Below are 27,753 nucleotides of genomic sequence, written 5' to 3' on the forward strand. Positions count from 1 at the left end.
ACCCCCTGACTTGCTTGCCTGAGTCCCCAGAGGCAGTTGTGTCTGTTCCCACACCTGTTTATGCCACTGGTAAAAGTTACTACAATTATGTAACTTAGCTAAACATTACATACAGCAAAAATGTATGAGTCAGAAAAAACTCAATAGTTTCTAAGAAAATCAACTGACAGTTTTGAAAAGAACCCTGCAAAGTAACCTGACTGCAGAATCTGTCCAGTTTTATGATTTCCTCCCATCTTTCATAATTGCTTTGTTTTGTGTAATTTGACAGGTTTTTTAAGGCTTATCTTTTGGTGTTTTAGTAAAACTGGATACTATATAGAGTGGTTATGAAAAAAAAATATGGTAGCAAACTCTAGTGAAAGAACCTATATGCAGAAGCAAAAAAACTGGAAAATAAATGTATACTCATAAAACACGATAAGCTGGTTGAAATATCAGTTCTATGATTCCTACTAGGACACACTGTCCCTATCACATCAGAAAAGAGAGTTTCAACCGAATTATGATATAAGCAAGCTAGACTCTAGGTCCTGCAAACATTCCTCCCATTTAGGCTGGCCCTCTCAAAGTATTTACCACCATGATCTGCCTTTATTTAGCTGTATCCCCATTAGGGCTGTAAAGTGGTATAGGGGAAGAGATGATTTACCCATATGATATAAAATTATCACTCACCAAATATTAATTAGTACAAGTTGCATAAAAATTAGCTAAGCACAGACCTCTCTTTTCTCCTGCCTCCTCCCTTTTCCAAAGACTGTTAGCTCTCTTTGGGCAGACCCTTTATCATATTCCTCCTTGTATGAATCTCAATACTGATGCAATGTCTTGCTTACTGAAGGCTATCAAAAAAGGAGGGAAAAAAACTGTAGTTTCCTTTTGAATTAATATGACAGTAAAAGCAAGAATGTCATTCAGGAAAGTGGAACTCACCACAAAAAGAGTTGTAGAATCCATTTCCCATTCCTAACACATTCTTAAGAATTCAAAATTTAGCCAACAATGGGAATACTTTAACCAACTGGAAATAAGAGAACCAATTAGACAAGCAGATGTGCTCCCCAAAAAGAAGACCTAAGTCAGAGCAAGCATACCCAACTCAACAAACCTAGAGTTAATCTGAAAACCTATTAGAGAAACTAAAGATTCATCCAACACAATTAGTACATAATGTGCAGAGGACTACAGGATACTCACACTCACAAGAAAGCCCATTTTTGTTCCTGCCCTTAAGGGCTTTAAGTGCGCTGGTGGTAACAGAACAATCTGGTTAAATTAGCATGAAGAATAAGAAAGGGCCAAGACAGTTATACAGAGTAGCAGCTGCAGAATTTTAGGAGGTAGTTTCACAGCAGCATTTGAAATTCACAAGCTGGATGGGCTTTGGGCAAGATAAGATCATGAGGAAATGGGTTTATTAAAGTAGGGAAAACAACAATAACAAAGTCCCTGCATCGCAGAGAGTACAGTCATGCTATGAAAAGAAAAATGCTAGCTAGGACACTGGAGATTACAGGAAAGTTGCAGAACACTAGACAGAAAAAGCAGCTTCAACACATGAAAAGCTGAGAAGTTAAGCACAGACTAAACCTGCCCTGTGAACTGCAGCATTTGAGGAAAATTACAAGGTAATCTGATCAGGCTCAAGTGACAGGAAAAAAGATTGAAAGTAGAAACCTATAAGTTATTTGAAAAATGTGATGGTATATTTCATGAGTCAACTTAACTGGACCACAGGGTGCCCAGACATGTAATCAAACATTATTCTGGGTGTGTCAATGTGAGTGTTGCCGGATGCAATTAACATGTGGATTAGTAGATGGAGTAAAATAGATTGCCCTTCATGGTACGGGTGGGCCTCATCTAATCAGCTGAAGACTTGAATAGAATAAAGGCTGACTTTCCAGAGAGTGAGAAAGATTCCTCCTACCTGACTGTCTTCAAAGAGGGACACTGGACTCAGGGTGAAACACTGGCTCTTCCCATGTCTCAAGCTTGAGGGCCTTTCAGACTTACACTATACCACTGGTTATCCGGGTCTCAGGCCCTCAGACTTAGGCCAGAGCTGGAGCATCCGCTCCCCTGGTCTGCAGCTTGCTGACTCACCCTGCAGCTCTTGGGACTTGCCAGCCTCCACAGTCATGTGAAGCCAATTCCCTGCAAGGTATCTCTTTATATACATACAAACAAACATCCTATTCATTCTGTTTCTCTGGAGAACCCCAATAAAATCAAACTTAAAATTTAAGATGTTTGTTATACTGCTACCATAGAATCTGCAGGAAAAAACTAAAGTAAAACCTAGACACTAGATTTTTTGTTTTGTTTTGTTTTATTATTTTTTTTTCTGATTTTATTTTATTTTTAAACTTTACATAATTGTATTAGTTTTGCAAAATATCAAAATGAATCTGCCACAGGTATACATGTGTTCCCCATCCTGAACCCTCCTCCCTCCTCCCTCCCCATACCATCCCTCTGGGTCGTCCCAGTGCACTAGCCCCAAGCATCCAGTATCGTGCATCGAACCTGGACTGGCAACTCATTTCTTACATGATATTTTACATGTTTCAATGCCATTCTCCCAAATCTTCCCACCCTCTCCCTCTCCCACAGAGTCCATAAGACTGTTCTATACATCAGTGTCTCTTTTGCTGTCTCGTACACAGGGTTATTGTTACCATCTTTCTAAATTCCATATATATGCGTTAGTATACTGTATTTATGTTTTTCCTTCTGGCTTACTTCACTCTGTATAATAGGCTCCAGTTTCATCCACCTCATTAGAACTGATTCAAATGTATTCTTTTTAATGGCTGAGTAATACTCCATTGTGTATATGTACCACAGCTTTCTTATCCATTCATCTGCTGATGGACATCTAGGTTGCTTCCATGTCCTGGCTATTATAAACAGTGCTGCGATGAACATTGGGGTACACGTGTCTCTTAATGAAACACTTCTGATAGAGGTAAATAATTCATTAAAAAAAAAAAAAAAAAGTTGAGCCCTGTATGTACCAAGAACTATGGAAGTACTAAGTATAATGTAGTGAAATAAAACAGATACATTGCCTATCCTCAAACAGCTTACAGCCTGAGAGTGGTATTAATCAACTCTCAGTGCCATTAATCAACCACCAGAGAAATGGGAAATGACTTTATGAATATAAGAACAGAGAGGAATGGTGCTTTTGGAATAAGTAATGGGAGAGAGCTGACTTTGTCCAGGATTCAGGACAGTTAGCTCAGATTCAAAGGACACAAATAGGAAGAACCTAGCAAAGGAAAGAACTCAGACATTTAACAGCTGGCAAAAGAATATGAGCTGGAAGGAAAGAAAAGAAAGGAGGAAAGGAAGAAAGGAAGGAAAGGAGGAAGGAGAGAAAGAAAAAAAAGAAAAAGAGTGGGTAGGATGGTAGATGGATTCAGCAAAGCCAAAGGAAGAAATGTTTCAGGAGAGAGGCAACTGTCAAAAAAACCTAATGCTCTGCAAAGATCCAGGAAAAGGAGGTCCAAAAAGCCTCAAGGGGCTAAGTGACATGGAGAGGAGGGGTGAGCTGAGAAAGGCAAAACCACGGTCAGTGTAGGTTGAGGAGTGTATCGATGGTGAGAAAAAGGAAAGCACAGCAAAGGGACCATTCAGGGAAGGAGAAAGGATCCACACTGGAAGGGAATATGGCATCAAGAGGGAAAGAAAGATTTCAAAAAAGAAAGAAAAGCCTGAATATCTAAAAGCAATGAGAAGAATCCTATTGAGTGTGAGAGGGTATCAAATGGAGAAAACGGATAATCTACATTGTAAATATTCATCAGAGGGTGGAACACAGATGGAAGGCTTGTTCTTAAGAAAGAAGAGGGACCTTTTTCTATGTGGGAGAAAGCAGTGAGAACGGGTGTAGCTGTAAGTAGGCGTGCACACCTGATGTCAGAAGTTGGGATAATCTATAAGTAATACTTATGTCACTTTTCTTAACATTCACCAAAATAAATGCAAAATGTATCTTCTTAGAACATCTTTTTAATTTTCAAGTATTTCCAAACATTATAACAGGTTACTTACATTCTTTTATAGAAACACACCTCTGACCACCGAACCTCCCAAATAAAGTATACTCAATCCCAAATAACTTCCACCTGAGATTTCTCCTGTATGTTTCATAGTTACATATCTCACTAATACTGGCAATAGGTCAACTATAAACATTACTGCAGTTTATTAAAAAATGTATTTAATGGCTAAATGCGTGAAGCTGGTAAACAAGGTACAAACTTTCAGTTATGAAATAACTAAGTTCTGGAGACATGTGTACAGAATGGTGAAGTTTAAAATGTTATTTGAAGTATATATTCATCACTGTTTTAAAATGTGCATGTATTCCTCTGAGTCTTCTGGAGAAAAACTGACTACCAGGTTCAGCATCCCCCTCGTTATGGGAAGATCTGAATACCAAAACTTCAAGTCAGACTAAGGGGCAGAAAGCTCTGATCTACCAATTCTAGGTTTTTACAAACTTGAGCTCAGCTTTTTCATCTTCAAAATGGGTGTAATACTAGTACTTTAGGGGGAACTGTTGGAATTAAATGAAATAATACCGATGCCAAAATTCTACACATTTTTATAATGGGTCAAAGTGCCATAGTTTGAAACTTCATTTCATAAGCATGGATAACTAGCTTCACTTGTTTTATTTTCATTCATGATTGACTTTCTAAAGGTAAAAATCCCATGGGGTGTCCTATGGGTTTTAAATGATGTCAACACAGTATTAACATATGTTACTCAATAGCAATGCACAAAGCATATCAAGGGATTATTATGTATCGCCCCTGTATACAACACAATATTGGACCTACTGAATTGAAACAAATCAGAATATATTTAAAGAAGTTGAATACAAGCATATAAATGCAACATGTATTTTAGATCTGATAAAGTAGAAAACCTCAGATATGCAGATGACACCACCCTTATGTCAAAAAGCAAAGAAGAACTAAAGAGCCTCTTGATGAAAGTGAAAGAGTAGAGTGAAAAAGTTGGCTTAAAACTCAACATTCAGAAAACGAAGATCATGGCTTTTGGTCCCATCACTTCATGGCAAGTAGATGGAGAAACAGTGGAAACAGTGACAGACTTTATTTCTGGGGGCTCCAAAATCACTGCAGATGGTGACTGCAGCCATGAAATTAAAAGAAGCTCCTTGGAAGGAAAGTTATGACCAACCTAGACAGCATATTAAAAAGCATACATTACTTTGCCAACAAAGGTCCATCTAGTCAAAGCTATGTTTTTTTTCCAGTAGTCGTGTATGGATGTGAGAGTTGGACTATAAAGAAAGCTGAGTGCTGAAGAATTGATACTTATGAACTGTGGTGTTAGAGAAGACTCTTGAGAGTCTCTTAGATTGCAAGGAGATCTAACCAGTCCATCCTAAAGGAAATTAGTCCTGAATATTCACTGGAGGACTGATGTTGCAGCTGAAACTCCCAACCCTTTGGCCACCTGATATGAAGAACTGACTCATTTGAAAAGACCATGATGCTGGGAAAGATTGAGGGCAGGAGGAGAAGGGGATGACAGAGGATGAGATGGTTGGGTGGCATCACCGACTCAATGGACATGAGTTTAAGTAAACTCCGGGAGTTGGCGATGGACAGGAAGGCCTGGTGTGCTGCAGTCCATGGGGTTGCAAAGAGTTGGACATGCCTGAGCGACTGAGCTGAACTTCAAGTAGCAAAAGAAAAGCTATATATAAGCACACTGCATTCCATAATCCAGAAATGGGCACAGAATTAAGTCAGATAGGGAAAGCTCTTGTAAGTCTAGCTGGCTTTACATGCTATTGCTTGAAAAAGAGTCGGAAAAACTCTCAGCTGGAATGCCATGCCCCTTTTTGCTCCTGTCTCCTATGAAAAAAGCTAATAGAACACACAGCTGTGTAAACCACCATAAAGTGTACCCAGCCATATCTCAAAGGACTTCATTAACCACAGGAAAATAAACCAGGAAGTGCTGCTTTAATCTCTGCCCACTGAGGTGACTTTAATAAAATGTTCATTAAATACCAACTTAAGAGATCATAGATAATTAGCCTGACTGCCCATTTAATTAAATAAAGTAGGCCCTCTGTATCCCATATCCATGGGTTCTACATCCAAGGATACACAGGGCTGCCCTTATGGTACCCTTTTATACATAAGGCATTTGAACACTTGTGGGTTTGGGTACACAGGGGTCCTGGAACCAACTCCCCAATGGATGCTGAAGGATGTGCTCAGTCGTGTCCAACTCTTTGTGACCCCATGGACTGTAGCCTGCCAGGCTCCTCTGTCCATGGGAGTCTTCAGGTAAAAATACTGGATCGGGCTGCCATGCCCTTTTCCATGCTGAAGGATGATTGATAAGTAAAAGATGTGCATAGTCCGGACATAAATCAGTCATGATAATGACGTACTTAATTACTGTCCAGATTCCTTTAAAGTTTCAAGTGAAAAGAAAGGCCACACTTGAATCGTGGAGCACCTCTTCTACTGGACCCCGTCCCTCCTGATGCACTGCAGCACCGCAGACAGTAACCAACAACACCATCAGGAGGCTTCCTTCCCCTTCTCCCAACCTGCCAGCTCTGAATCTTGGGAGATTCTCCAAGAGGACTAAGACACAAGTAAGGATGAGCAGATTAGGTTCTACAGCAACATTTCTCCTAAGGCTTTGGGAAACAATTTCTCCAAAGTCTAGAATTCAAAATACTTAGCTGAATACAGTGTAACTTTGTTGTGCAGCTTATATTAACTGACAGATATATAAATTATAAGAAAAACTGTACACCTTCTTTTGAATATTTCATCAGTTTAATGATGAAATCAGAACTTCACATTTTACTTTTTATTGCTTAGTAGTGGCTGAACCTTTTATGAGAACCTAGTCAGGAACTGGATAGTTTTCTCTGAATAGAAATTACACTACAAAACCTAACTTCCACTGATAAGAACTAAATGTTGGTAATTCTAGTGTTGTGTTTTATATGCATGAAACTGCCTGTACTTTGCAGTTTATTAACTATTTAATACCATTCATTAAAAAATAAATCTAAAACTCATCATAAAATGTATCTCCAATTCTGAAAAACAAAAACAAAGCCATTTCCTTCTTTATGATCATACATACAAAAAAATCTTGCCTGGCAGCAATTGGTATATGTATATTTAATTGTAGATGTCTAGATTATAGTTTTAACACTTTCATATTAATATGTATATAATTTATATAACATTCATATTCGTTAGTTTCATTTCTTCCTCTGATAAAGGAGAAGGCAATGGCATCCCACTCCAGTACTCTTGCCTGGAAAATCCCATGGACGGAGGAGCCTGGTGGGCTGCAGTCCATGGGGTCGCTAGAGTCGGACACGACTGAGTGACTTCACTTTCACTTTTCACTTTCATGAATTGGAGAAGGAAATGGCAACCCACTCCAGTATTCTTGCCTGGAGAATCCCAGGGACGGGGGAACCTGGTGGGCTGCCGTCTCTGGGGTCGCAGAGTTGGACATGACTGAAGCGACTTAGCAGATAAATGAGGTATTCATGTTGTTCGCTTCATGTTGTTTGCTTCACTGCATCAACAACAAATGCCTTTTCTTTTCACTATATTTTTTAGTAGCTAAAAGATTTTAAACTTTTTTTTCTAATATCTACCATATCTCTTCTTAAACCTTGTAATGATGTAGCCAGGTTCCAGTATATTTAAAGCGATACTAATTAATTCTCAAATATCAATCTCTCATTATTCCATCTGTTAGGTATGATTTGAAAGAACCCTATCACTTCACAGCAAAGCCCTCCTTTCCCTTTAACTTTTACCATTTCATTACTCTACATCCCAAATTTCTGGGTTAGTCCAGATTGGACTGTCTAGCTATTACACGACGGAGTATCTGAATTTAAGCCTCTGATGGTCTGTGGTCATGTGTGTAAAAAGACTTGACAGAGTGATGAGGTGCTACCGGCCACACAGTCGTCTGGCTAAGAGATAAAAATGCCTACACTGTAGGCTGATACGTGCACACACATAGCATACGCAGTCAGCGTGGACAGAGTGAAAGTGAACACTCTGCCAGACCAAATATGCACACACACGTAAACTGCAGGCCAGAGTTCAAGTGCAGCATTTGCTTTCTGTTATTCCAAAGGACACAGACATGAGGGTTTTCCAAACTGACAAGTCACGTGCAGCTAGGCGCACCGCATCAGGAGAGAGGCATAGAGTTAGCAGGGGCACCAGGTCGGTAGGCGCTCACTGGGCCCCCACAGACGCATCCGTGCAGAGTGGGCAGTGGGAGAGCAAACAGAACTGACACAGACTGCTCTTGAGGAACTCAGACCAGTGGCAGGAATAGGTGTGTAAACAGATAATTTCTCTAAGTGAGACCATCAATATAATACATAGTTTGGGTTTCTGTTCTAGAGGTAAAGGGAATATTTTTAATTAAACATTTTTTAAGTTTTCAGTTTTAAAAGTTTTAAACTAAATATTAAATAGAAGTTAATCCTAAATGAGTAACAAATTTAATTTAAATATTAAATAGAGGACTCAGAACTTCTGGTCCTCTGAGAAGAACCACTTCACAGAATTTCTATTTTCAATTCTACTTCATATATTCACTGTCACTAACCCTGTTACCAAAGGCCCCAAATCAATTAGGAAACACACTCTCTTCAACCCTCTGGCTTCCTTTTGGTTAATGCTTTGCTGGGTTGCAAAACTATGAGCCTTTTAAATGATTTCTGGGGACACTCCCTTGTAGAATCCAGCATTCTCCATTCTGAAAGACTTCTCACAGGAGGCAGAATGTAGATATATTCTTTACGTAGCAACCGACCTGCACAAAAGCTGCTTCTCTGAAAAAGCTGAAAAGTAGCTTAGCACAAATATCATAATTATCTCATAGCTAACTCTTAAGGTTGCCAAACCACAGTATCCAGTAAAGCTCCCTGAACAGCACAGGGAGACACTTTCTCCTCAGGACATTTCTCTGTCTATAAAGCCCGAGTTATCTTGGCAAAGAGGAGAAAGAGCGTATGGCCACAGCCAGCACAACACACAGCCAACCGTGCTCGGTCGGCCTAGGCAGACGCACAACACCTGGGTCTCCAACAACCGAGGCGCCAGGGAGCCGGGCTGCTGCGCCCGTCAGGACGGGCCCCTGAGGCCCCGTCATTCCGTCCAGTGAGCGTTCACTGAGAAGTCTTCCACATGCTTAAAGTTACAGTAGCTACCTTGAGAGGGATTTATAAGAAATAAAATGTAGTTTGTTCTGATTTACACAGAGACAAAACTATATAAAGACAAGCACTATGGACCTGGCAGGGGCAGTGATGATGAAAATACTTGTTAACGTATCCTGGCACACACAGAGGCCTGGGCTTTTGCATATATTATCTCATTTAATTTAATCCCCATAAAAATCCCGTGAAGTGGGTGTCATTATCACAAAAAGGAATAGAATGTTATAGATTGTTTTTACTGCTATGGACACAGGAGTAAGATCATCTTTTTAATGATCATATCTCCACTGCTGAGCACAGGCCCTGGCTCCCAGCAGATGCTTGTGAGCTATCAGCTGACTAACTGAACAGGTCAAATATGCTCAGCCAGTGAGGTTAAGGGTCAGGAATCTACTGCTTAAAACTGCCTTCCTTAATATTATCTGAGCTGGGCTGGGTTCTGCTTTCTTTCTGATTCTATACCAAGGCTTTGCTTCATCATTGATTCTAGCCTCACCTCTTCCTTCTATAAAGCACATTTCCCTCCCTCCCCGCCACCGCTCCCGCACCGATCACTGCAGTAGTCAGCCTAGAAGATGACCTTGGAGGGTGACCCACCTCCCGGTACCCACACTCTGGTGCAGTCTCCTGCACGGTACCATGCTGCTCTGCGTCTGCATCTGTGTGACTCGCAGCATCCTAAAGAAATGGTAGTATGGTAAGTCATGTCCAAAAGTTCGTTATAAAAGACTGCTGCTTTCTCTCTCACATCACTCTCTCAGGAAGCAGCAAGTTGCTTCTCTCTGTCATGAGGAGCCCTAGGGAAGGCTTACATGGTTAAGAAATGAAGCCACCTGCTGAGGGCTAAGTCAGTGAACTTGGAAGTGGAGTCTAACCAGGTCTTCAGAGACCAAAGAGCCCTAGATAACTACCTGACTACAACCTTGTGGGAGTCCCCGAGCCAGAACTCCAGAACCACCCAGCTAAGTTGTTCCCGACCCTTAGAATATGTATGAATGATAAATGTTTGCTGGTTGAATTTGTTAACATGTGGGGGAAATCTGTTACACAGCAAACATAACTAATGCAATCACAAACACAGGTAAGATAAGTTAGGTAAAAACTGTTCTGAGAAACGGCTCGGAAGTCAAGCTCTAATGAAGCTCTCCAGTGACGGAAGAAGCCTCAGCTAAGTCAAAAGGCAACAGCACACTGCCTTGTTGCTGGGTGGCACAAGGGCTCGGGGGAGCAGCCGGTCCTCAGTGGGGGCAGCGAAGAAAACTGGCTGAGCAGTTCCTGGACTGAGACACAGCAAAGCCTGCCTGCTCAACAGTCCCTCTCACGCCCAACCTGACATGCTCCTATTCTGAAACTTTACTGTCTGTAATTTCAAGAGATCTAAATGTTAACTTTCTCTCATGTTTAACACACTAGCTAGCGACTAAGATGAAGCGAATGGAACCAAAGGGGAAAAAGAGGCCAGGACAGATACTACCCAGACAGCACCTTTTATGATAAGAAGGTGGTACAATGCTTTGTCATGATTTATGGATAGTCTGGGAACTTAAAAAGGCCAAGGAATATGTGATGGAAATAACTTTAAAAATTTATTTAAAAAAAACTAAATCAGTTTGCAAATTTTCAGCAGTTTCAAAATACCTAAATAGCAAGCTCAGATATATGGAAGGTTTTTCTTAAATCTGAAGTTACACCTTTATAATCTATCTCAACTCTTAAGGTATTAGAGAACAGACTCAGAGAGTAGGCAGGGAAGCCAGTACACTAGGGTTCAAACCCTATCCAGCTACCCACAGGCCAAGCGTTTCAGGCAAGTTACTCAGACTCTCTGGGTTTTCAGTGTCGTGTGACAAAGAGAAATGGTAATTACAGTATCTTCCTCGTGCTTAGCTGCTTCAGTCATGTCAAGCTCTTTGCGACCCCATGGACTGTAGCCCATCAGCCTCCTCTGTCAATGGGATTTCCCAGGCAAGAATACTGGAGTGGGTTTTCTTCTCCAGGGGATCTTCCCAACCTAGGGATCTAACCCGCATCTCCTTTGTCTCCTGCACTGCAGGCGGGCTCTTTACCACTGAGTCACTGGGGAAGCCCCACCGTGGTGGCTGTGGACGCAAAAAGTGAAAGTGATTTACTCTGAGATATTCGAGACTTGAGGCTACACCCATGCAATACCACCTCCCATCTTGAAATATCTTCATTCTTCAAGAACTGTTCCATGTTCTCAAGGGAGAACGATGGATGAGTGATCAGAGGACACTGACAAATTTTCAAGAAATGGACTCCCCAAGGGTCTTTCACTGAAGTAGCAGGCAGTGACTGCTATCTTAAATTTGGTCTCCTGTGAATGACTTTATATTGTACACAGAACTGAAGGCACAGGAAACTTGAAAATGCTGCTGTTGAAACTCAGGAACAAGACCAAATTCTCAGCTCAAATTCTAAAAGAGAACGGAGAGTTGCCCAGAAAGCAGTTTCTATGCCGACGTGCAGCTGAGCCAAGAGCAGGGGGTGTCCATTCATATGTGGCTATAGATCTGTGATAAAAGATTCCTTCTTTAAAGAAACCTGATTATTATTTTCCTAAATAGTATTATCTACCATCCTCCTTTTCACTGGAACATTTATATACGATGAGGATCTGATGCAAAAATCAGATGACAGTTCAATTTATCATGGATCGCAACATGAGCCTGAAAGAATGGTGAGACTTAAGAAAGCTGCCGGAGTGGCCTATGGGCCAGCATGACTCTGAAACCATCCTGACAGCAGATGTCACAGTGTCCAGCGGGCACTCTGACATGTAATTATATAGTCAGGTCCTGAAGCTATCATCTTGGCCCTGAGGCTGTTCATATAACCCAGGCAAAGTTTTTCTCACAAAGAAAAGCGATTTCCCAGAGGCAATTTCACTTCAGACGTGAGTGAAAGTAAATCAGAAATACCAGCTGGGCTATATTGCAATTTCACTCTGATTCAGGGTTCTTTCTTGAAACCTCAATTCTGGGCGTTCACAGTGAGGGGGTACACAGTGAACTCAAACGTGTAAGTTCTCAATACATATCCCCACTTACTGGTGCACTCTAAGCGTTCAGAAAGTGCCAGCTGCCATCATCATCATTATTAAGAATTAACTTATCCTTCAAGGCTATCACTATATATATATCTTAAAGTGAGTTCTATACATATTCATGTTCCCTATGAATAAACTACAACATAATTTAAAATAATAAAATCAATAAGTAATAAAACATCCTACTCCCTGCAGCAACACACAGCAACAGTAGGGTTGGTATTTAAAACCTCACAGATCCAATTACTTATAGTTTTAATTTAGTTTAAATTTTAACCTTAGTGAAAGACAAATATGTACCTCACTGGAAGATAACTAAGACAGACCTGCAAGTTATTTAACTGATATTTTATTTAAGAATATTGCTAGAGATCTGAACCTTACAATTCTGTAACCGAGTCTACAACATACTGTAGAAACATAATTTGTAAAAATGTGATAGGAAAAAACAAATAGGTAAGAGACAGAATTTGAGGAAACTAAAGATGCTTACTCCTTGGGAGGAAAGTTACGACCAACCTAGATAGCATATTCAAAAACAGAGACATTACTTTGCCAACAAAGGTCCGTCTAGTCAAGGCTATGGTTTTTCCTGTGGTCATGTATGGATGTGAGAGTTGGACTGTGAAGAAAGCTGAGTGCCGAAGAATTGACGCTTTTGAACTGTGGTGTTGGAGAAGACTCTTGAGAGTCCCTTGGACTGCAAGGAGATCCAACCAGTCCATTCTAAAGGAAATCAGCCCTGGGATTTCTTTAGAAGGAATGATGCTAACTGAATGAATGAAACTCCAGTACTTTGGCCACCTCATGTGAAGAGTTGACTCATTGGAAAAAGACTCTGATGCTGGGAGGAATTGGGGGCAGGAGGAAAAGGGGACGACAGAGGATGAGATGGCTGGATGGCATCACCGACTCGATGGACGTGAATTTGAGTGAACTCTGGGAGATGGTGATGGACAGGGAGGCCTGGCATGCTGCGATTCATGGGGTCGCAAAGAGTCGGACATGACTAAGTGACTGAACTGAACTGAAGTATAATTTTGGGTATAGGTGAGAAATCCTTTTGATGTTCCTTTTTGTTGGCTGCTTGATTGGTATCACTGCTCTTTGGACTTTGCATCAACACTATTTGATAGGCCTGTCGACTTAGTGGCTTGATGACATTGGACATAGTTCTTTCTATTGGGCTCTAGAAAATCCAGGCCACTGCTCTCCTTGGAGACCCGTACCTGATCTCCCAGCTCTGCTGTACTAAAATGTCAGGTGGTGCCAGGAAAGACTCTGGGATAAACTACCTGAAACTGTCCATCCTCTCACAAGGCCGAGGTAGGACAGCAAATAACACATAACAGAACAGCCCTTCTGCTCGTGAGGACATCAAATTGACATGGGAACTGGGGCGGAGTGGCACCACCATCACAAGCACAGCTTCAAGCTCAGCGCCCTCTAGACTTCAGACCATCCCAGCGCTCTGACACCCTCATGGAGTACTGCACCAAGACCCAACTATTCTTCCATATGCGCCTTTTTCTTAAAGCAGCAAGCCACCTGTCCATTATGTTGATAATATATTGTGAGAATTCCCAAGGAAAGTATGTTCAGAAACATGTCTTAAGAATATGAGATATAATAACCAAAGAATTCCAAGTTTTAACTTCAAATGACATAATTCTGTGTTTAAACAAATACTTTTCTACTGAAGGATCAGGAATTTTCAAAAGGTTGCAAAATACTAAGTAGTTCAGTTACTCTTTCAAATACTGCATATTTTTTTTCTTTAGTGTAATAAAATAAGCATTTAATAAGAATCACCCATATCTTATGGAGCCTAAGAATTCTTCTGGTTCATTTTAAGCCAATTCTTTTACGTTCGGAATTTTCTGGTTTAGCTGGAAGTATCTTTCATAGACCTGAACACACATTTCAACTGAATGTTCTGAAATGTGTGCATGTGGGAGGAACTCTTTGCTTATGAGATGCTTCTTCAATTATTCAGACACTTAAATCATTGTTTCCAAAGCAAATTCTCCAAAATCGAATAAACTGCAGAACTAGAAGTATAACTGAGTCTCCGAAAAGGAGCTCCAATCCTTTGCCAAAACAGACCTCGAATTCTTAATGCCTTGTCCAAAAAAATTGGACCAAGGATTGACGTTTTCCACCAAGCAAGCCACATAACCACAAATGTTTCTCATTTACTCCACTCCTGGGACATACAGCTAAAATAAAAAATTTCCTAAATACCCCAAATTTCAGATGCAATTTGGAATGCAAGTGATTCATAATGTTTTGCAGGAAACATTATGATATTCTTTTACCAACTCAGTGTTTCTGGAATGCAATCCTTGGGAGATTACCCCCAACAAATCAGAAGGCTGAATCACTGTCAGCCATGTGACCCAAATATTACGCTCTCTGCCCTAGCTCAGGGTGATTTTGAACCCTAAGCAATCTGCTTCTCCAGCTACTGTTCCCGTAAGACAGTCTGTCACCTCAAGGGAGCTAGCAAAGTTCCACACTGTGCTCATAGCAAGAAACATGGTAACAGCGCCCTCAGCCCCCTCCTAGGAAAGGAGGAGACAGTGTCAAAAGGAGCCAAAGGCACCGCAGCACTGCTGCACCGAGACTCTCACACAGACGCCCAATAGGCGTAGACACTAAGGCAAGTGTGAAACTGCACAGAGCCTCTAGCTAGTTTTTGAGTCCTACTCTAACCCCACTCCCACTTCACCCCCCATTATTAAGTCAAATAATAATTTCTTGGTGTATCAAGGTTGCAAAATAATCTTTTATAGATTCCTATTTTCTTGCAAGGAAAGAAATACAGCTGATATAGAAGAAGAAAAGTACTGCACTGAATATACCAAGTGAACATAAACACCTTCTTAGAAATCATGATTGCTAAGAAGGAGAGAAGTGTAGGTAGCTACAATATGATAAAAAAAAAAAAAAACGAAAAGGGCATAGAGTAGCAAACATGGGGAGGAGCAATAAGAGATGGAGACAAATACTTACTGACAGCATTCCATTAGCTAAAGGACTCAGTACAAGCAAACTGTACAGTTAAGGGAACTCTTAGAGACAACCTGAGGGGTTCTGGGGGCAAAGCTCACAGCTGAGCATACAACAGTGAAGGTTTGGGCAAACAGAGAGAGCTACCGAGTCTAAAGAAATAACAGAAAACAGGAAGAAATACCCAAAAAGGAATTTAAGAAAAGCTTAAAATCACTATTTAAGCACAAGAAGAAAACAATCAACTTTAAACAGAATAATATTCTCTAAAATATAATTAATGAAGCCCCTACAAAACAATGGGTTTGCCTAAATTAGATTTCATGGGTCTACAGACAATTTTTATATTGGTAACACTGACACAGAAACAAACTGAGCCCTTTTCCAAACAGGAAAAGGAGTATGTCAAGGCTGTATATTGTCACCCTGCTTATTTAACTTATATGCAGAGTACATCATGAGAAACACTGGGCTGGAAGAAGCACAAGCTGGAATCAAGATTGCCAGGAGAAATATCAATAACCTCAGATATGCAGATGACACCACCCTTATGGCAGAAAGTGAAGAACTAAAGAGCCTCTGGATGAATGTGAAAGAAGAGAGTGAAAAAGTTGGCTTAAAACTCAACATTCAGAAAACCAAGATCATGCCATCTGGTCCCATCATTTCATGGCAAATAGATGGGGAAACAGTGAAAACAGTGTCACACTTTATTATTTTAGACTCCAAAATCACTGCAGATGGTGACTGCAGCCATGAAATTAAAAGACGCTTACTCCTTGGAAGAAAAGTTGTAACCAACCTAGACAGCATATTGAAAAGCAGAGACATTCCTTTGCCAACAAAGGTCCATCTAGTCAAGGCTATGGTTTTTCCAGTAGTCGTGTATGGATGTGAGAGATGGACTATAAAGAAAGCTGAGCACCAAAGAATTGATGCTTTTGAACTGTGGTGTTCGAAAAGACTCCTGAGAGTCCCTTGGACCGCAAAGAGATCCAACCAGTCCATCCTAAAGGAGATCAGTCCTGGGTGTTCACTGGAAGGACTGATGTTGAAGCTGAAACTCCAATACTTGGGCCACCTGATGCGAAGAGCTGACTCATTGCAAAAGACTCGGATGCTGGGAAAGATTGAAGGCGTGAAGAGAAGGGGATGACAGAGGATGAGATGGTTGGATTGCATCACTGACTCAATGCACATGGGATTGGGTGGACTCCAGGAGTTGGTGATGGACAGGGAGGCCTGGTGTGCTGTGGTTCATGGGGTCGCAAAGAGTTGGACGTGACTAAACTGAACTGAAACTGAGCCCATAAGTTATAATTAGGATATACTGAAGATCCTGTGAGATTAGTATGCCTCAGAAAACCATGAAAAAATATAAAATCCTTGAAAATAATTAATGTCTACATATTTTTTATAAGAAATCAATTTAAATGTGTGGTTGGATCAACACATATCATGAACAATCTAAAAAGTGGCTTGAATACAGCTGGCTGCCGAAAGATCCTATGTTCCAAAGCCTTTGGTAAGTCATCACTAACTTGCCCGTACAAAAAGAACAGTAATCACACTGGTTATCCACTACCTATTTGTACTGAAACAACCAGGCTAGCTAATAACATAAGGAAATGAAATATCCTAAATGACTGTTTTCCGGTTACTTGCAAACCTAATTCTGTACATTTTCCCTTGCATTTTTCCTCTTGCCACTGTTGGTTTCAGACTTGGATTGAGTGAATCAGCCTAACCCTCACGTTAAGCTATGGGTCTGTCATGAGTAAATGGCATGATGTGCGTGAAGCCTCTAGAGCAGTGCATGTGGACACACTGGAGGAGCTGTGGGCCCCCTCGCTCTGTCCCCTCCCCTCTGCTCCTGCCAACCTCCGCCCTGCTTTCACTTCTCTAGTTTGGGGTCCAGGAGCCGAGTTTTCACATGTGGTCTGTCAACTCCCAAACACAATGTAAAGCTTCTTTAATTCTCTTAACCATATGTCCAATGAACTTTAATTACAGTTCAGTTCAGTCATTCACTCATGTACGACCCCAGGCCTCCCTGTCCGTCACCAACTCCTGGAGCTTGCTCAAACTCATGTCCATCAAGTCAGCGATGCCATCCAACCATCTCATCCTCTGTCGTCTCCTTCTCCTCCCACCTTCAATCTTTCCCAGCATCAGGGTCTTTTCAAATGAGTCAGCTCTCCACATCAAGGGGTCAAGGTATTGGAGTTTCAGCTTCAGAATGAGTCCTTCCAATGAATATTCAGGACTGATCTCCTTTAGGATGGACTGGTTGGATCTCCTTGGTGTCCAAGGGACTCTCAAGAGTCTTCTCCAACACCACAGTTCAAAAGCATCAATTCTTTGATGCTCAGTTTTCTTTACAGTCCAACTCTCATATCCGTACATGACCACCAGAAAAATCATAGCTTTGTCTGACAGACCTTTGTCGGCAATGTCTCTGCTTTTGAATATGCTGTCTTGGTAGGTCATGGCTTTTCTTCCAGGGAGTAAGCATCTTTTAATTTCATGGCTGCAGTCACCACCTGCAGTGATTTTGGAGCCCAAGAAAACAAAATCTGTTACCATTTCCAGAGTCCTTCTAAAAACTCCTTGTCTTGACTCTTCTTCTCTTTCCCTTAATTTCTACTGAGGGATCAATGGCATTTAAGTCACAGTTAGTATCAGAGCCTGATGCTGTGTATAACACTGTCCTAAAATACAGGGTACAGAATTCAATAAAACATTGTTCCCACCTGGGAGAGTTAATTATCTATGTCAGCTTGACTGGGCCACAGGGCACCCAAATAGCTATTCAGACATTATTTTGTTTCTGTGAGGATGTTTTTGTGTGAGATTAACGTTTTAATACATGAATTTGAGTAAAGTAGACTACCCTCTTGGAGAAGGCAATGGCACCCCACTCCAGTACTCTTGCCTGGAGAATCCCACGGGCAGAGGAGCCTGGTAGGCTGCAGTCCACGGGTTGTGAAGAGTTGGACACAACTGAGCGACTTCCCTTTCACTTTTCACTTTCCTGCATTGGAGAAGGAAATGGCAACCCACTCCAGTGTTCTTGCCTGGAGAATCCCAGGGACGGGGGAGCCTGGTGGGCTGCCATCTACGGGGTCACACAGTCGGACATGACTGAAGCGACTTAGCAGCAGCAGCAGCAGACTACCCTCTACAATGTAGGTGGGCCTCATCCAATCAGCTGAAGTCCTGAGAAGAACAAAAGGGTCTCCCTTCCCCCACCAAGTAAAACAGAATTCTTTTTTTTAATTTTGGCACCAACTCATGGCATGTGGAACTTTAGTTCTCTGACCAGGAATCAAACCTGTGCCCCCTGCACTGGAAGGTAGAGTCTTAACCCCTGCAGCACAGGGAAAGTTCCAAAAGAATTCTTTTGCCTAATGGCTTTTAAACTGGAAAATCCACTCTTCAGGCCTGACAGCCTTTCAAGTGGGACACTGGCTCTTGCTGATTCTACAGCAGCTTTCATGTCATCAAAATTGAAATAGAACATCTGCTCTTCACTGTTCTACAGCAATCTGTGGCCTCTGGACTTGAGGTGGGACACTGGCTCTGAAGAGACTAAACTTGCCAGCCTCCATAACTACATAAGCCAATTCCTTAAAATAAATCTCTTTCTCAGTCTCTGTCTCTATCTCTCTTTCTAGATGGATGGATGGATGGATAGATATGTGCTAAGTCAACTCAGTTGTGTCTGACTCTGTGATCCCATGGACCATAGTCCACAGGCTCCTCTGTCCATGGGTTTCTCCAGACAAGAACACTGGAGTGGGTTGCTATGCCCTCCTCCAGGGGATCCTTCCGACCCAGGGATCAAATGCACGTCTCTTACGTCTCCTGCACTGGCGGGTGGGTTCTTTACATCACAGATACAGATATATAGATCCCATCGGCCCTATTTCTTTGAAAACCCTGAGGAATACAACACCCTCGAGAAGCTCAGAGTACAGCCATAGAGAGACACACTCAAATAAACTTTCTCCATGAAGCCTTTCCCAAACAATAACATAGAACATCGTGCCATGAGCCAAATAAGCCATCAAACAGAAAAACTATCAACATACATTCACTGAATGAATTAAAAGTACTTGAAAGCAGAATCTGCCAAGGATAGTATCAGACCATGTAACTCACCCCCTCAAGAATTCTCATAAAGTCAGTGATCTGGGGTCAATTTACAGCTGGGCCTGCCCCTTCCTGCATATGCTGACTAGATGAGACTTCTCTGCTTTTATGAGTTAGTTACTGTTATTTGAAGCAGGTCATTTGGAAATAAATTTAAAACAGGGAGAACAGTTATAAATTAGTTCATTCCCCTCAATGTACAGAGTACAAATAAGAAGCAAATAAGCTCACCTGGATGGCAGCCAGGTTCTTCTGCTCCTGAGATGGTGCCTCATGAACAAAGCGAAGCCAGTTGGAGTGTCGCGGGTTGGTAGCATCCAAAATGTACAGGACTTCTCCCTTACTCCCCCGAACCTGAAACGTAAGAGTGCCCAAATTTACACTTGAAGTTAGTATTAGCCGTACTAAACAGATTAGCCAAACTAAAAATAACACGGTATTTTTTCATAAGTATCACCTTTCTATTAACAGGTGTTGAATAGATGCTGGATTAACATCCATCCCTTAAACATACATACAAATAGAGCCTGCGCTTTCATTTGACAGATCTAGATGACTCACAAATGCAATCAATTCTCAAGACATCCTGTGTTGATAGCTCTTTTCTGGTCAAAATTATTTATTTGAAGGTACAGTTTAATACATGTGTAGCAAATGCAGTTGTTTAGGGGATAACCATAGTTGCAACACGTATTTTTCCCACACAAGAGGGCAGTGCGGCTTGGTTCCTCAAGTGGCAGGGGCTGGAACAATCTCTCAATTTCTCTCTCCACCCGCTTACTGAATCATTTCCACATGTGGACAATCTGCTAATCTAACCAGTGGAACTGGACATCCACTGGGCTACAATTCACATTGTTACCAGTGGGTAAATAAAAAAGTTCAATTTTGTCGTTTCATGGCCTGCTGAAGTCTTGCTGAGCGGACAGTTGGCTTTGTTTCATGCCATAACACCGCTGTTCATATCTACTCAACTCTCAATCGAGGGAGGGCTGTAACTGCCACAGGACCAAGGACTCCACTGGACATTCTTGAATCCAAGTTGCTTTGAATCTAGCTTCTTAAAACTGCTGCACTGTAAAGCTACAGCCACTTGCTCAGTTTAATAAAACATACACCAATCTTTACCCAATGCTCATTTTGAGTTTATATTCAACTGGAATCAAGTACAGGAGGAAGGAAGGAGTGAGTGATTAGCACTCCATATCTCCAACACAAAGTAACAAAAATATTAATATGAAGACTATATCTTTACTGACTCAGGGTGAGGAAAAACAAACTCCAGATTTCGAAAATTTTATTTTATAAAGTAAAGAAGAGGGTCGCAAACAGTTGGACATAACTAAAGTGACTGAGCACATACGTACCACGGTGCCAGATACTGCTAATGCCCCGGGAATTTTTCAGTAAACAGAACAGACAGACGAAGCCTAGCCCCACAACACTTAGGAGCAAACGAGCACAGACTAGAGCTTCAGTCACAGGAGGAGGACGTGGAGTAAGGGGAGAAGGGCTCTTCAGGATGGAGCGGTCAGGCAGAGCCGTGCTGACGAGGTGACCAGAAAAGCGTTCGAAGTGAAGACAGGGCACAGGCCAGGTGAGAGCTCAGGAAGACCGTTTCCAAGCCAGAGGGAACAGCCAGGAAAGGACATGTAGAAAGGCCCTGAGTTGGAAGCAAATTAAGAATAGCAAGAAGGCCATGAGGCTAGGACAGAAGGAGCAATGGAAAAAGTGGTGGGTGCTGAGATCAGACAGACTGACACAGGCCAGATCACAGGCACTGACTGGAGACAGGAAAGTTACCCCAGACGGTGAGTTACCCAAAAGCTGCTGTGTAAAAGCACCTGCTGCACGTTCTACAAAGACCACTATTTCAAGTTTCTAACACATATTTTCTGGGAAAAAAATACAGTTAGCCTTCTCCTTGTATTTCATATCTGCCATGTTTCTCAAACAATTCTTGTTTTTTTAAGGGTCCAAGGATCCTCAATAATAATTTAAAAATCTCTGTAATAAACAGCAGACCCTCAAAAGGCAGGGATTTAATTTTCAATACTGAAACTGCTCAAAGAATTTAAGACTATAAATACCTCTTCCTTGTGCCTTGTATGTTTAGGCATGAAGCTATGGGGATTTCTCACTAAATAACAACCTCATTCTGAGATCTGTGTTGGAAGACCCTGAAAACCGCCCTCCCCGCCTGCTCACCCATCAGTTCAGAATCCTGACGCCCACTGGGTAAAGCCGAAAGTGTCCAGCCACACTGCTGGCACAGACAGAAGTGACACGGCAACACTTCCTCAAGACGACCCCAGGCCACATTTCTTTAAGCAGAGTAAAAGAAGTAACTCTAAGCATCTGAGTATAAATTCTCCTTTCCAGGCTCTGCCATAGCTATAGTAACAAAACTGTTTATATGACAAACAGCTAAATTAAGCAAAACAGGCAGCAATGCCACTAGATACTAAAAAAAAAAATTATCTCAGAAGTGAAATCTAAAATCTACAACTGTTTCTGAAATCCACACAACCCAGCTAATTCTACATCAGGAAACATCAGCATGACTGCCATGGCATATTGCATTTGAGAGGCTACCACTACTTACAGAAACGGTTAATGATCCTTCTTAGTCATAAATTTGTCACTCAGTATTAAGTATGACACTCCAATACTTTGGCCACCTGATGCAGAGAGCCAACTCAATGGAAAGACCCTGATGCTGGGAAAGACTACGGGCAGGAGGAGAAGAGGGCAATAGAGGATGAGATGGTTGGATGACATCATGGACTCAATGGACATGAGTTTCAGCAAACTCCAGGAGATAGTGAAGGACAGGGAAGCCTAGCGTGCTGTAGTTCATGGGGTCACAAAGAGTTGGACCCGACTGAGCAACTCAACAACAAATTAAGCACAATATATATCAGATGTGTTTGACATTTGAAATTCATTCTTCAAAGATGTGTAACATAACAAAGATTTCTCTGTGACTTACTACAATAAGCCCATTTTACGAAGGGCATTGCTTGTTCCTTATTTTTTCAGCTTTTCCCCAGGTCCCCTGGCTCTAGCTTTGTTGAATGACTCAGTAACTCATTTCCAGTCCATTAGATGTATGCACTTTCTGGTTATCTATTATCTTCTCACATCATATTTCAGCTTAAGAGACATGTACAATTTAATTTTTTGGTAAATTATTACAAGACTGTCACTTTCAATAATCTAAATCTATATATTATTGTTTATAGTCTCCTAACAACACTATAATGACAGACTATAGTGCCCTACACATTTACATCTGAGATAACTTTTTTGTTCACTAACAGAGCTGCTGCTCATTTATTTTACTCTAAACATCTTTTTCCAAATGACGCTTAAGTTCCTACCGTGCAGTCTTTACAGGCCACCTGCTTTCTCTAGTTTTCTAGTGGCTGGTCCTTTCCTCGTTTCCTCCATCCCAGTCTCTGACATTTGACTGAAGCTGTTGGGTTATTGCTCACATGACTTTTACCTCCCTACCCTAACCCCAGCATTCTCCTCACTGAAATACCTAAGAGAGACATCCAAGGATAATCTAATCCATCGTTCCTCTTTCCAAAGAAACAAACAAACAAAAAAAAAAACCTCCAGACAGATGGCTATTATTAAAGGCTCCATTTATCTATTTTGATACTGAACCCTGAGTAATATAAATTGAACCTTTTTTTTTTCTTTTTACTTTACAATATTGTATTTGTTTTGCCATACATCAACATGAATTCGCCACGGGTGAACCTTTTTAAAGACTAATGAATAAAGAAGACTCAAAATTCTTGTTAGTATCATGTTCCAGCATCTGACCTTTGCAGTGAGTGTGTATTGCTTTTCCTTTCAAAACTAGTCTTCCCAATACCATCTTATTCTATTTGAATTTTCATGGAAATGAAGCGTATTGGTTAATGTCCTATTGAGGACTGTCTTCTGAATACCAGGGTCTATAAAGAGATCAGAGGATGAAATGGTGGGATGGCATCACCAACTCAATGGACATGAGTCTGAGCAAGCTCCGGGAGATGGTGAGGGACAGGGAAGCCTGGCATGCTGCAGTCCATGGGGTGGAAAGAGTGGGACACAACTGAGCAACTGAACAACAACAATAAGGAAGTTAAATTTTCATCTTGCAATAAAAACCATCTCAATTCCAAACTCTGATTTGCACAGGCTTCCTAAGCCAGTTACATAAAAATAAGTTAGCTAAATTAGGAAAGGAAAAAACACTTTCACGTGAAAATGAAAACCTTCCTCCCTTTAATCAAGTCATTCATATCTCTAGGACTCTGTCGCTGTACATTAAATTAAAGTTATCATTGTGCAGGAACTTGGCAGGTTCTTGTCTCTGTCGAATGCTTCAGACATCACTTCTCAAGGTCCAAGACACTGTGCTGGACCTGTCTTTATTTCCAGATTAAAGATTAATGGCATTCATATAAAAGGAATGAAGTTACAGTATGAATGAACTCGGAAAACATTATGCTAAGTGAAAGAATCTAGTCTTGAAAGACCATATATTATATGATTCAGTGATACAAAATGTCCAGAATAGGGAGTAAATTAGTGGTTGCCTAGGTCTGTGGGGACTAGGAGGTAAAAGGGTCATAGCTAAGGAGTACAGCGGCTTCTTGAGGCTGATTAAAACATTCTAAAATTGATTATTTTAATGATTGTAAAACTCTGTATATATATACTAAAAACCAATTTGAACAGAAAAAAAAAAAAAGATTAATGGAATTAAATATATCACAGTTTGCCTTCCCATCCAGCAAAGGACAGAAGAAACCACAAAAAGATTCAGCTCAACAACAACAAAAAAACCCTAACGTGTAAATGAAAGAAAAAATTGGAAATACATATAAACAATTTTTCTTTCCTCCAATTTAAATATTCTCTCTGTTAAATTGGGTCAACTATAAACAGAGAAGCTTATTTATTTTTTGGATGGTTCATGTTCATAGTAGAAGGGTCTACAATGTTACTCTATTATTTTCCTTCAATTATTTTGAATGCCTGAGAAATTTTTCACTTAGTACATACAAGGCATCAGCCTTCCCAGGGCAAAGCTAATAGCCAGATTTGTCCCCAGACATGGTAAAATGTAACCAATGGAATTTTACTTAACATATGGTAAAATTTAATGACAGTGAAATATAATTAGTTCCAAAAATATAGCAATAATTTCCTTAATTAGAAGTCATAATATGTTATGTTATATGATTTATTAAAGAAAATATATTTTCCTTTCTGTCTTTCAACAAGACTTTTCAAAGAATTTTAAAGAAGTAAGATTTAGAGCATGGATGTCTTTAGAGGATAAATTGTCATCATGTTTTTGTATTTAAATTACAGGCATATTTCAGCAATTGTTTTTAAATGAAGTAAGGCCAGATGCCCTGCTTTCAGTATTTTATTACCCAGACTTCAGCATATCTTTAGGACCACAAAAAACTAAGTGTGCTCAAATAATCAATTCTGGCAGCACACTGTTGTCAGATTTAAACTAAAGAGAGACACACTTTCAGGAATCAGCAAAGATCATCCCTAGGAAACTGTAATGATTTAGAGTTTCTAAGAGAAAGGTAGGTTTTTTTTCCTGTTGATTTTTCAAAGACTTCGGTCTCAAATTCTTCCTAGCTCTGGTGCCTTTAAACACACACACACAATCACTGTAGCATACCCGCCTTTATCTCCCCCACACACTACCCCATAGTCCTGATTCACAGAAACCCGTCCTCAGATGGGAAAGCACACAGAGAGAAAACACAGGCCTTGACAGGCCTTCAGTAATGGCCTTGACTGAGCACCATCCAGAATATAATACACACAAGAGTAAATGACTTAATAGGGCCGATGAGCAAAGTCAAGTCTCTTTTTCATTACCAATAATTATTGCCCTAAATATTTCAAGCTGGCATTCTAGGGTGATAAAAATGCTGGACTAGAATTCAAAACGCCAGATGTGATCCAAACTCTTGACTGTGAGTCATGGGAGACTCATTTCCTCCAGCTGAATTAAGCCATGGTCTCCTGACCTCTAAAATGGGAATGACAGTCCCTGTGGGAGCATCAAAGGACTAAGATGCATGACTGGCAGAGAACCCGCCTACCAACACAGGAGACATGACACGGATTAGATCCCTGGGTCGGTAGGATCCCCTGCATCTTCAGGAGGGCACAGCAACCCACTCCAGTATTCTTGTCTGGAGAACCCCATGGACAAAGAGGCCTGGGTGGCTACGATCCAGAAAGTCACAAACAGTCAGGCATGACTGAAGAGACTTAGCACAGCATGGCCCACTGAGGAAGGCGAGGCTCACAGCAACTAACACGTTCTCAGAGATGATCACTGCTTCCAACAGCACAGCAGGGCACACATGTACCATCTTCCTGCCATGTCAATTTGTTCAAGGAATATACATGAAGGATACCCTAAGAATAGCATCAAACCCAAACACACACAAGGCACCTCTGCTTGGACGACTGAAGTGAGAGCAGGCGCCGTCACCAGGCAGTAGCTAACCCAGGTGTAGGTCAGCTCAGCTGACCTTCTTCCTTAAGTTAGATTCCAGGGTGCTGCCCTCCCTTCAGTAGCTTTAATTTCTTTCCCAACTACAGCCCTTCAAATTTCTGGAAGCAGCAGTATGTACCTCTTTCCCACATTTTCTCTTCTCCCAGAAAATAACTCTCTCCTTGTCTAAGGTGATAAATGTTCCTCCACTATCCTGGCTGCCCTCTCACAGATGTACAATGATTTGTGAAAACTCCCTTCACACAGTACAGAATTCAGCACACACAGGACTACTGTGATGTGGGCACTATTTCACTATTCCACGGTAGCTCAGCTGGTAAAGAATCCACCTGAAAAGCAGGAGATCCTAGTTCGATCCTTGGGTTCGGAAGATCCCCTGGAGAAGGGAAAGGCTACCTACCCACCCCAGTATTCTGGCCTGGAGAGTTCCATGGACAGAGGCGCCTGGCAGGCTACAGTCCATGGGGTTCCAAAGAGTCAGACACAACTGAGCGATTTTCACATTCACTTTTCTACTGATGCAATTTAAAATCATAAAAGCTGTTTTGATTGCCACATCTTATATTTAGCTGAGGCTGACTTTACAATCACCTAATCTATATCAAGAAAGCTCTCCTGATACTGTCAAAGATGTGAAGGCAAGTTTTAACTGAGGAACTCAGTCAGGTTTACGTACATAAGCAAATCCTGTGCTTGGGCACCTGACCACTCAGAGATGGAAATCTTTTATCTGTTCCCGTCTCAATAAATATTTTATTCACTAAAAGCTCAGCTAATCTGCCTTCTTTTTTAAAACTGCTATTGCCTTCATTTCCTTTAAAAGTTAGAAAATATTTTATAAGAGGTAATGGGAGACTTGACTTCAAAAGCACTCCATACCTTGTCTTTCAGTTCAGTTCAGTCACTCAGTCGTGTCCGACTCTTTGCAACCCCATGAATAGTAGCACGCCAGGCCTTCCTGTCCATCACCAACTCCCGGAGTTCACTCATACTCACGTCCATCGAATCAGTGATGCCATCCAGCCATCTCATCCTCTTTCGTCCCCTTCTCCTCCTGCCCCCAATCCCTCCCAGTATCAGAGTCTTTTCCAATGAGTCAACTCTTCACATGAAGTGGCCAAAGTACTGGAGTTTCAGCTTTAGCATCATTCCTTCCAAAGAAATCCCAGGGCTGATCTCCTTCAAAACGGACTGGTTGGATCTCCTTGCAGTCCAAGGGACTCTCAAGAGTCTTCTCCAACACCACAGTTCAAAAGCATCAATTCTTTGGTGCCCAGCCTTCTTCACAGTCCAACTCTCACATCCATACATGACCACAGGAAAAACCGTAGCCTTGACAAGACGGACCTTTGTCTTTCAAAGCACTTGTAAAATGGGACTAATTTTTTTAAAGAAGAAACAACTGACATGACAATGTGAAAGACACCATGAAAAGCACATCATCATTTTCACAGTAAATTCATGAAAGAGCCTTAGCAGTGTAACCACTGACCCTTCCTACAGTTTTACAAACATGTTCAGGCAGTCAGACTTCAGTGATATTTTGGATAGGCAAGTTTTTTACTGCATAAAAAATAAAATATAAAACACTTAGCTGACATTAGCTTATGACACTCCCTGCTTTAGGGGTGTTCTATGGAAAAGGTCAGTTTTCATTCCAATCCCAAAGAA

The 27,753-nt window shown here is 41.2% G+C and overlaps 1 protein-coding gene across 13 annotated transcripts in view; it reads right to left on the reverse strand.

Annotated features, from left to right (window-relative positions):
- PRDM5 (PR/SET domain 5) overlaps nucleotides 1-27,753 on the reverse strand; it is a 255,315-nt gene that overhangs the window by 157,356 nt on the left and 70,206 nt on the right. For all 13 annotated transcript variants that reach the window (XR_011464445.1, XR_011464446.1, XM_070371912.1 and 10 more), the window contains exon 3: nucleotides 19,755-19,877. Coding sequence is in view for 11 of the 13 variants with exons in the window: in XM_070371912.1 (XP_070228013.1) it covers nucleotides 19,755-19,877 (123 nt within the window). In the remaining 2 variants the exon portion in view is untranslated. The remainder of the gene's footprint in view (nucleotides 1-19,754; nucleotides 19,878-27,753) is intronic.

This window comes from Bos mutus, chromosome 6, assembly GCF_027580195.1.
Source record: "Bos mutus isolate GX-2022 chromosome 6, NWIPB_WYAK_1.1, whole genome shotgun sequence".
NCBI lineage: Eukaryota > Metazoa > Chordata > Mammalia > Artiodactyla > Bovidae > Bos > Bos mutus.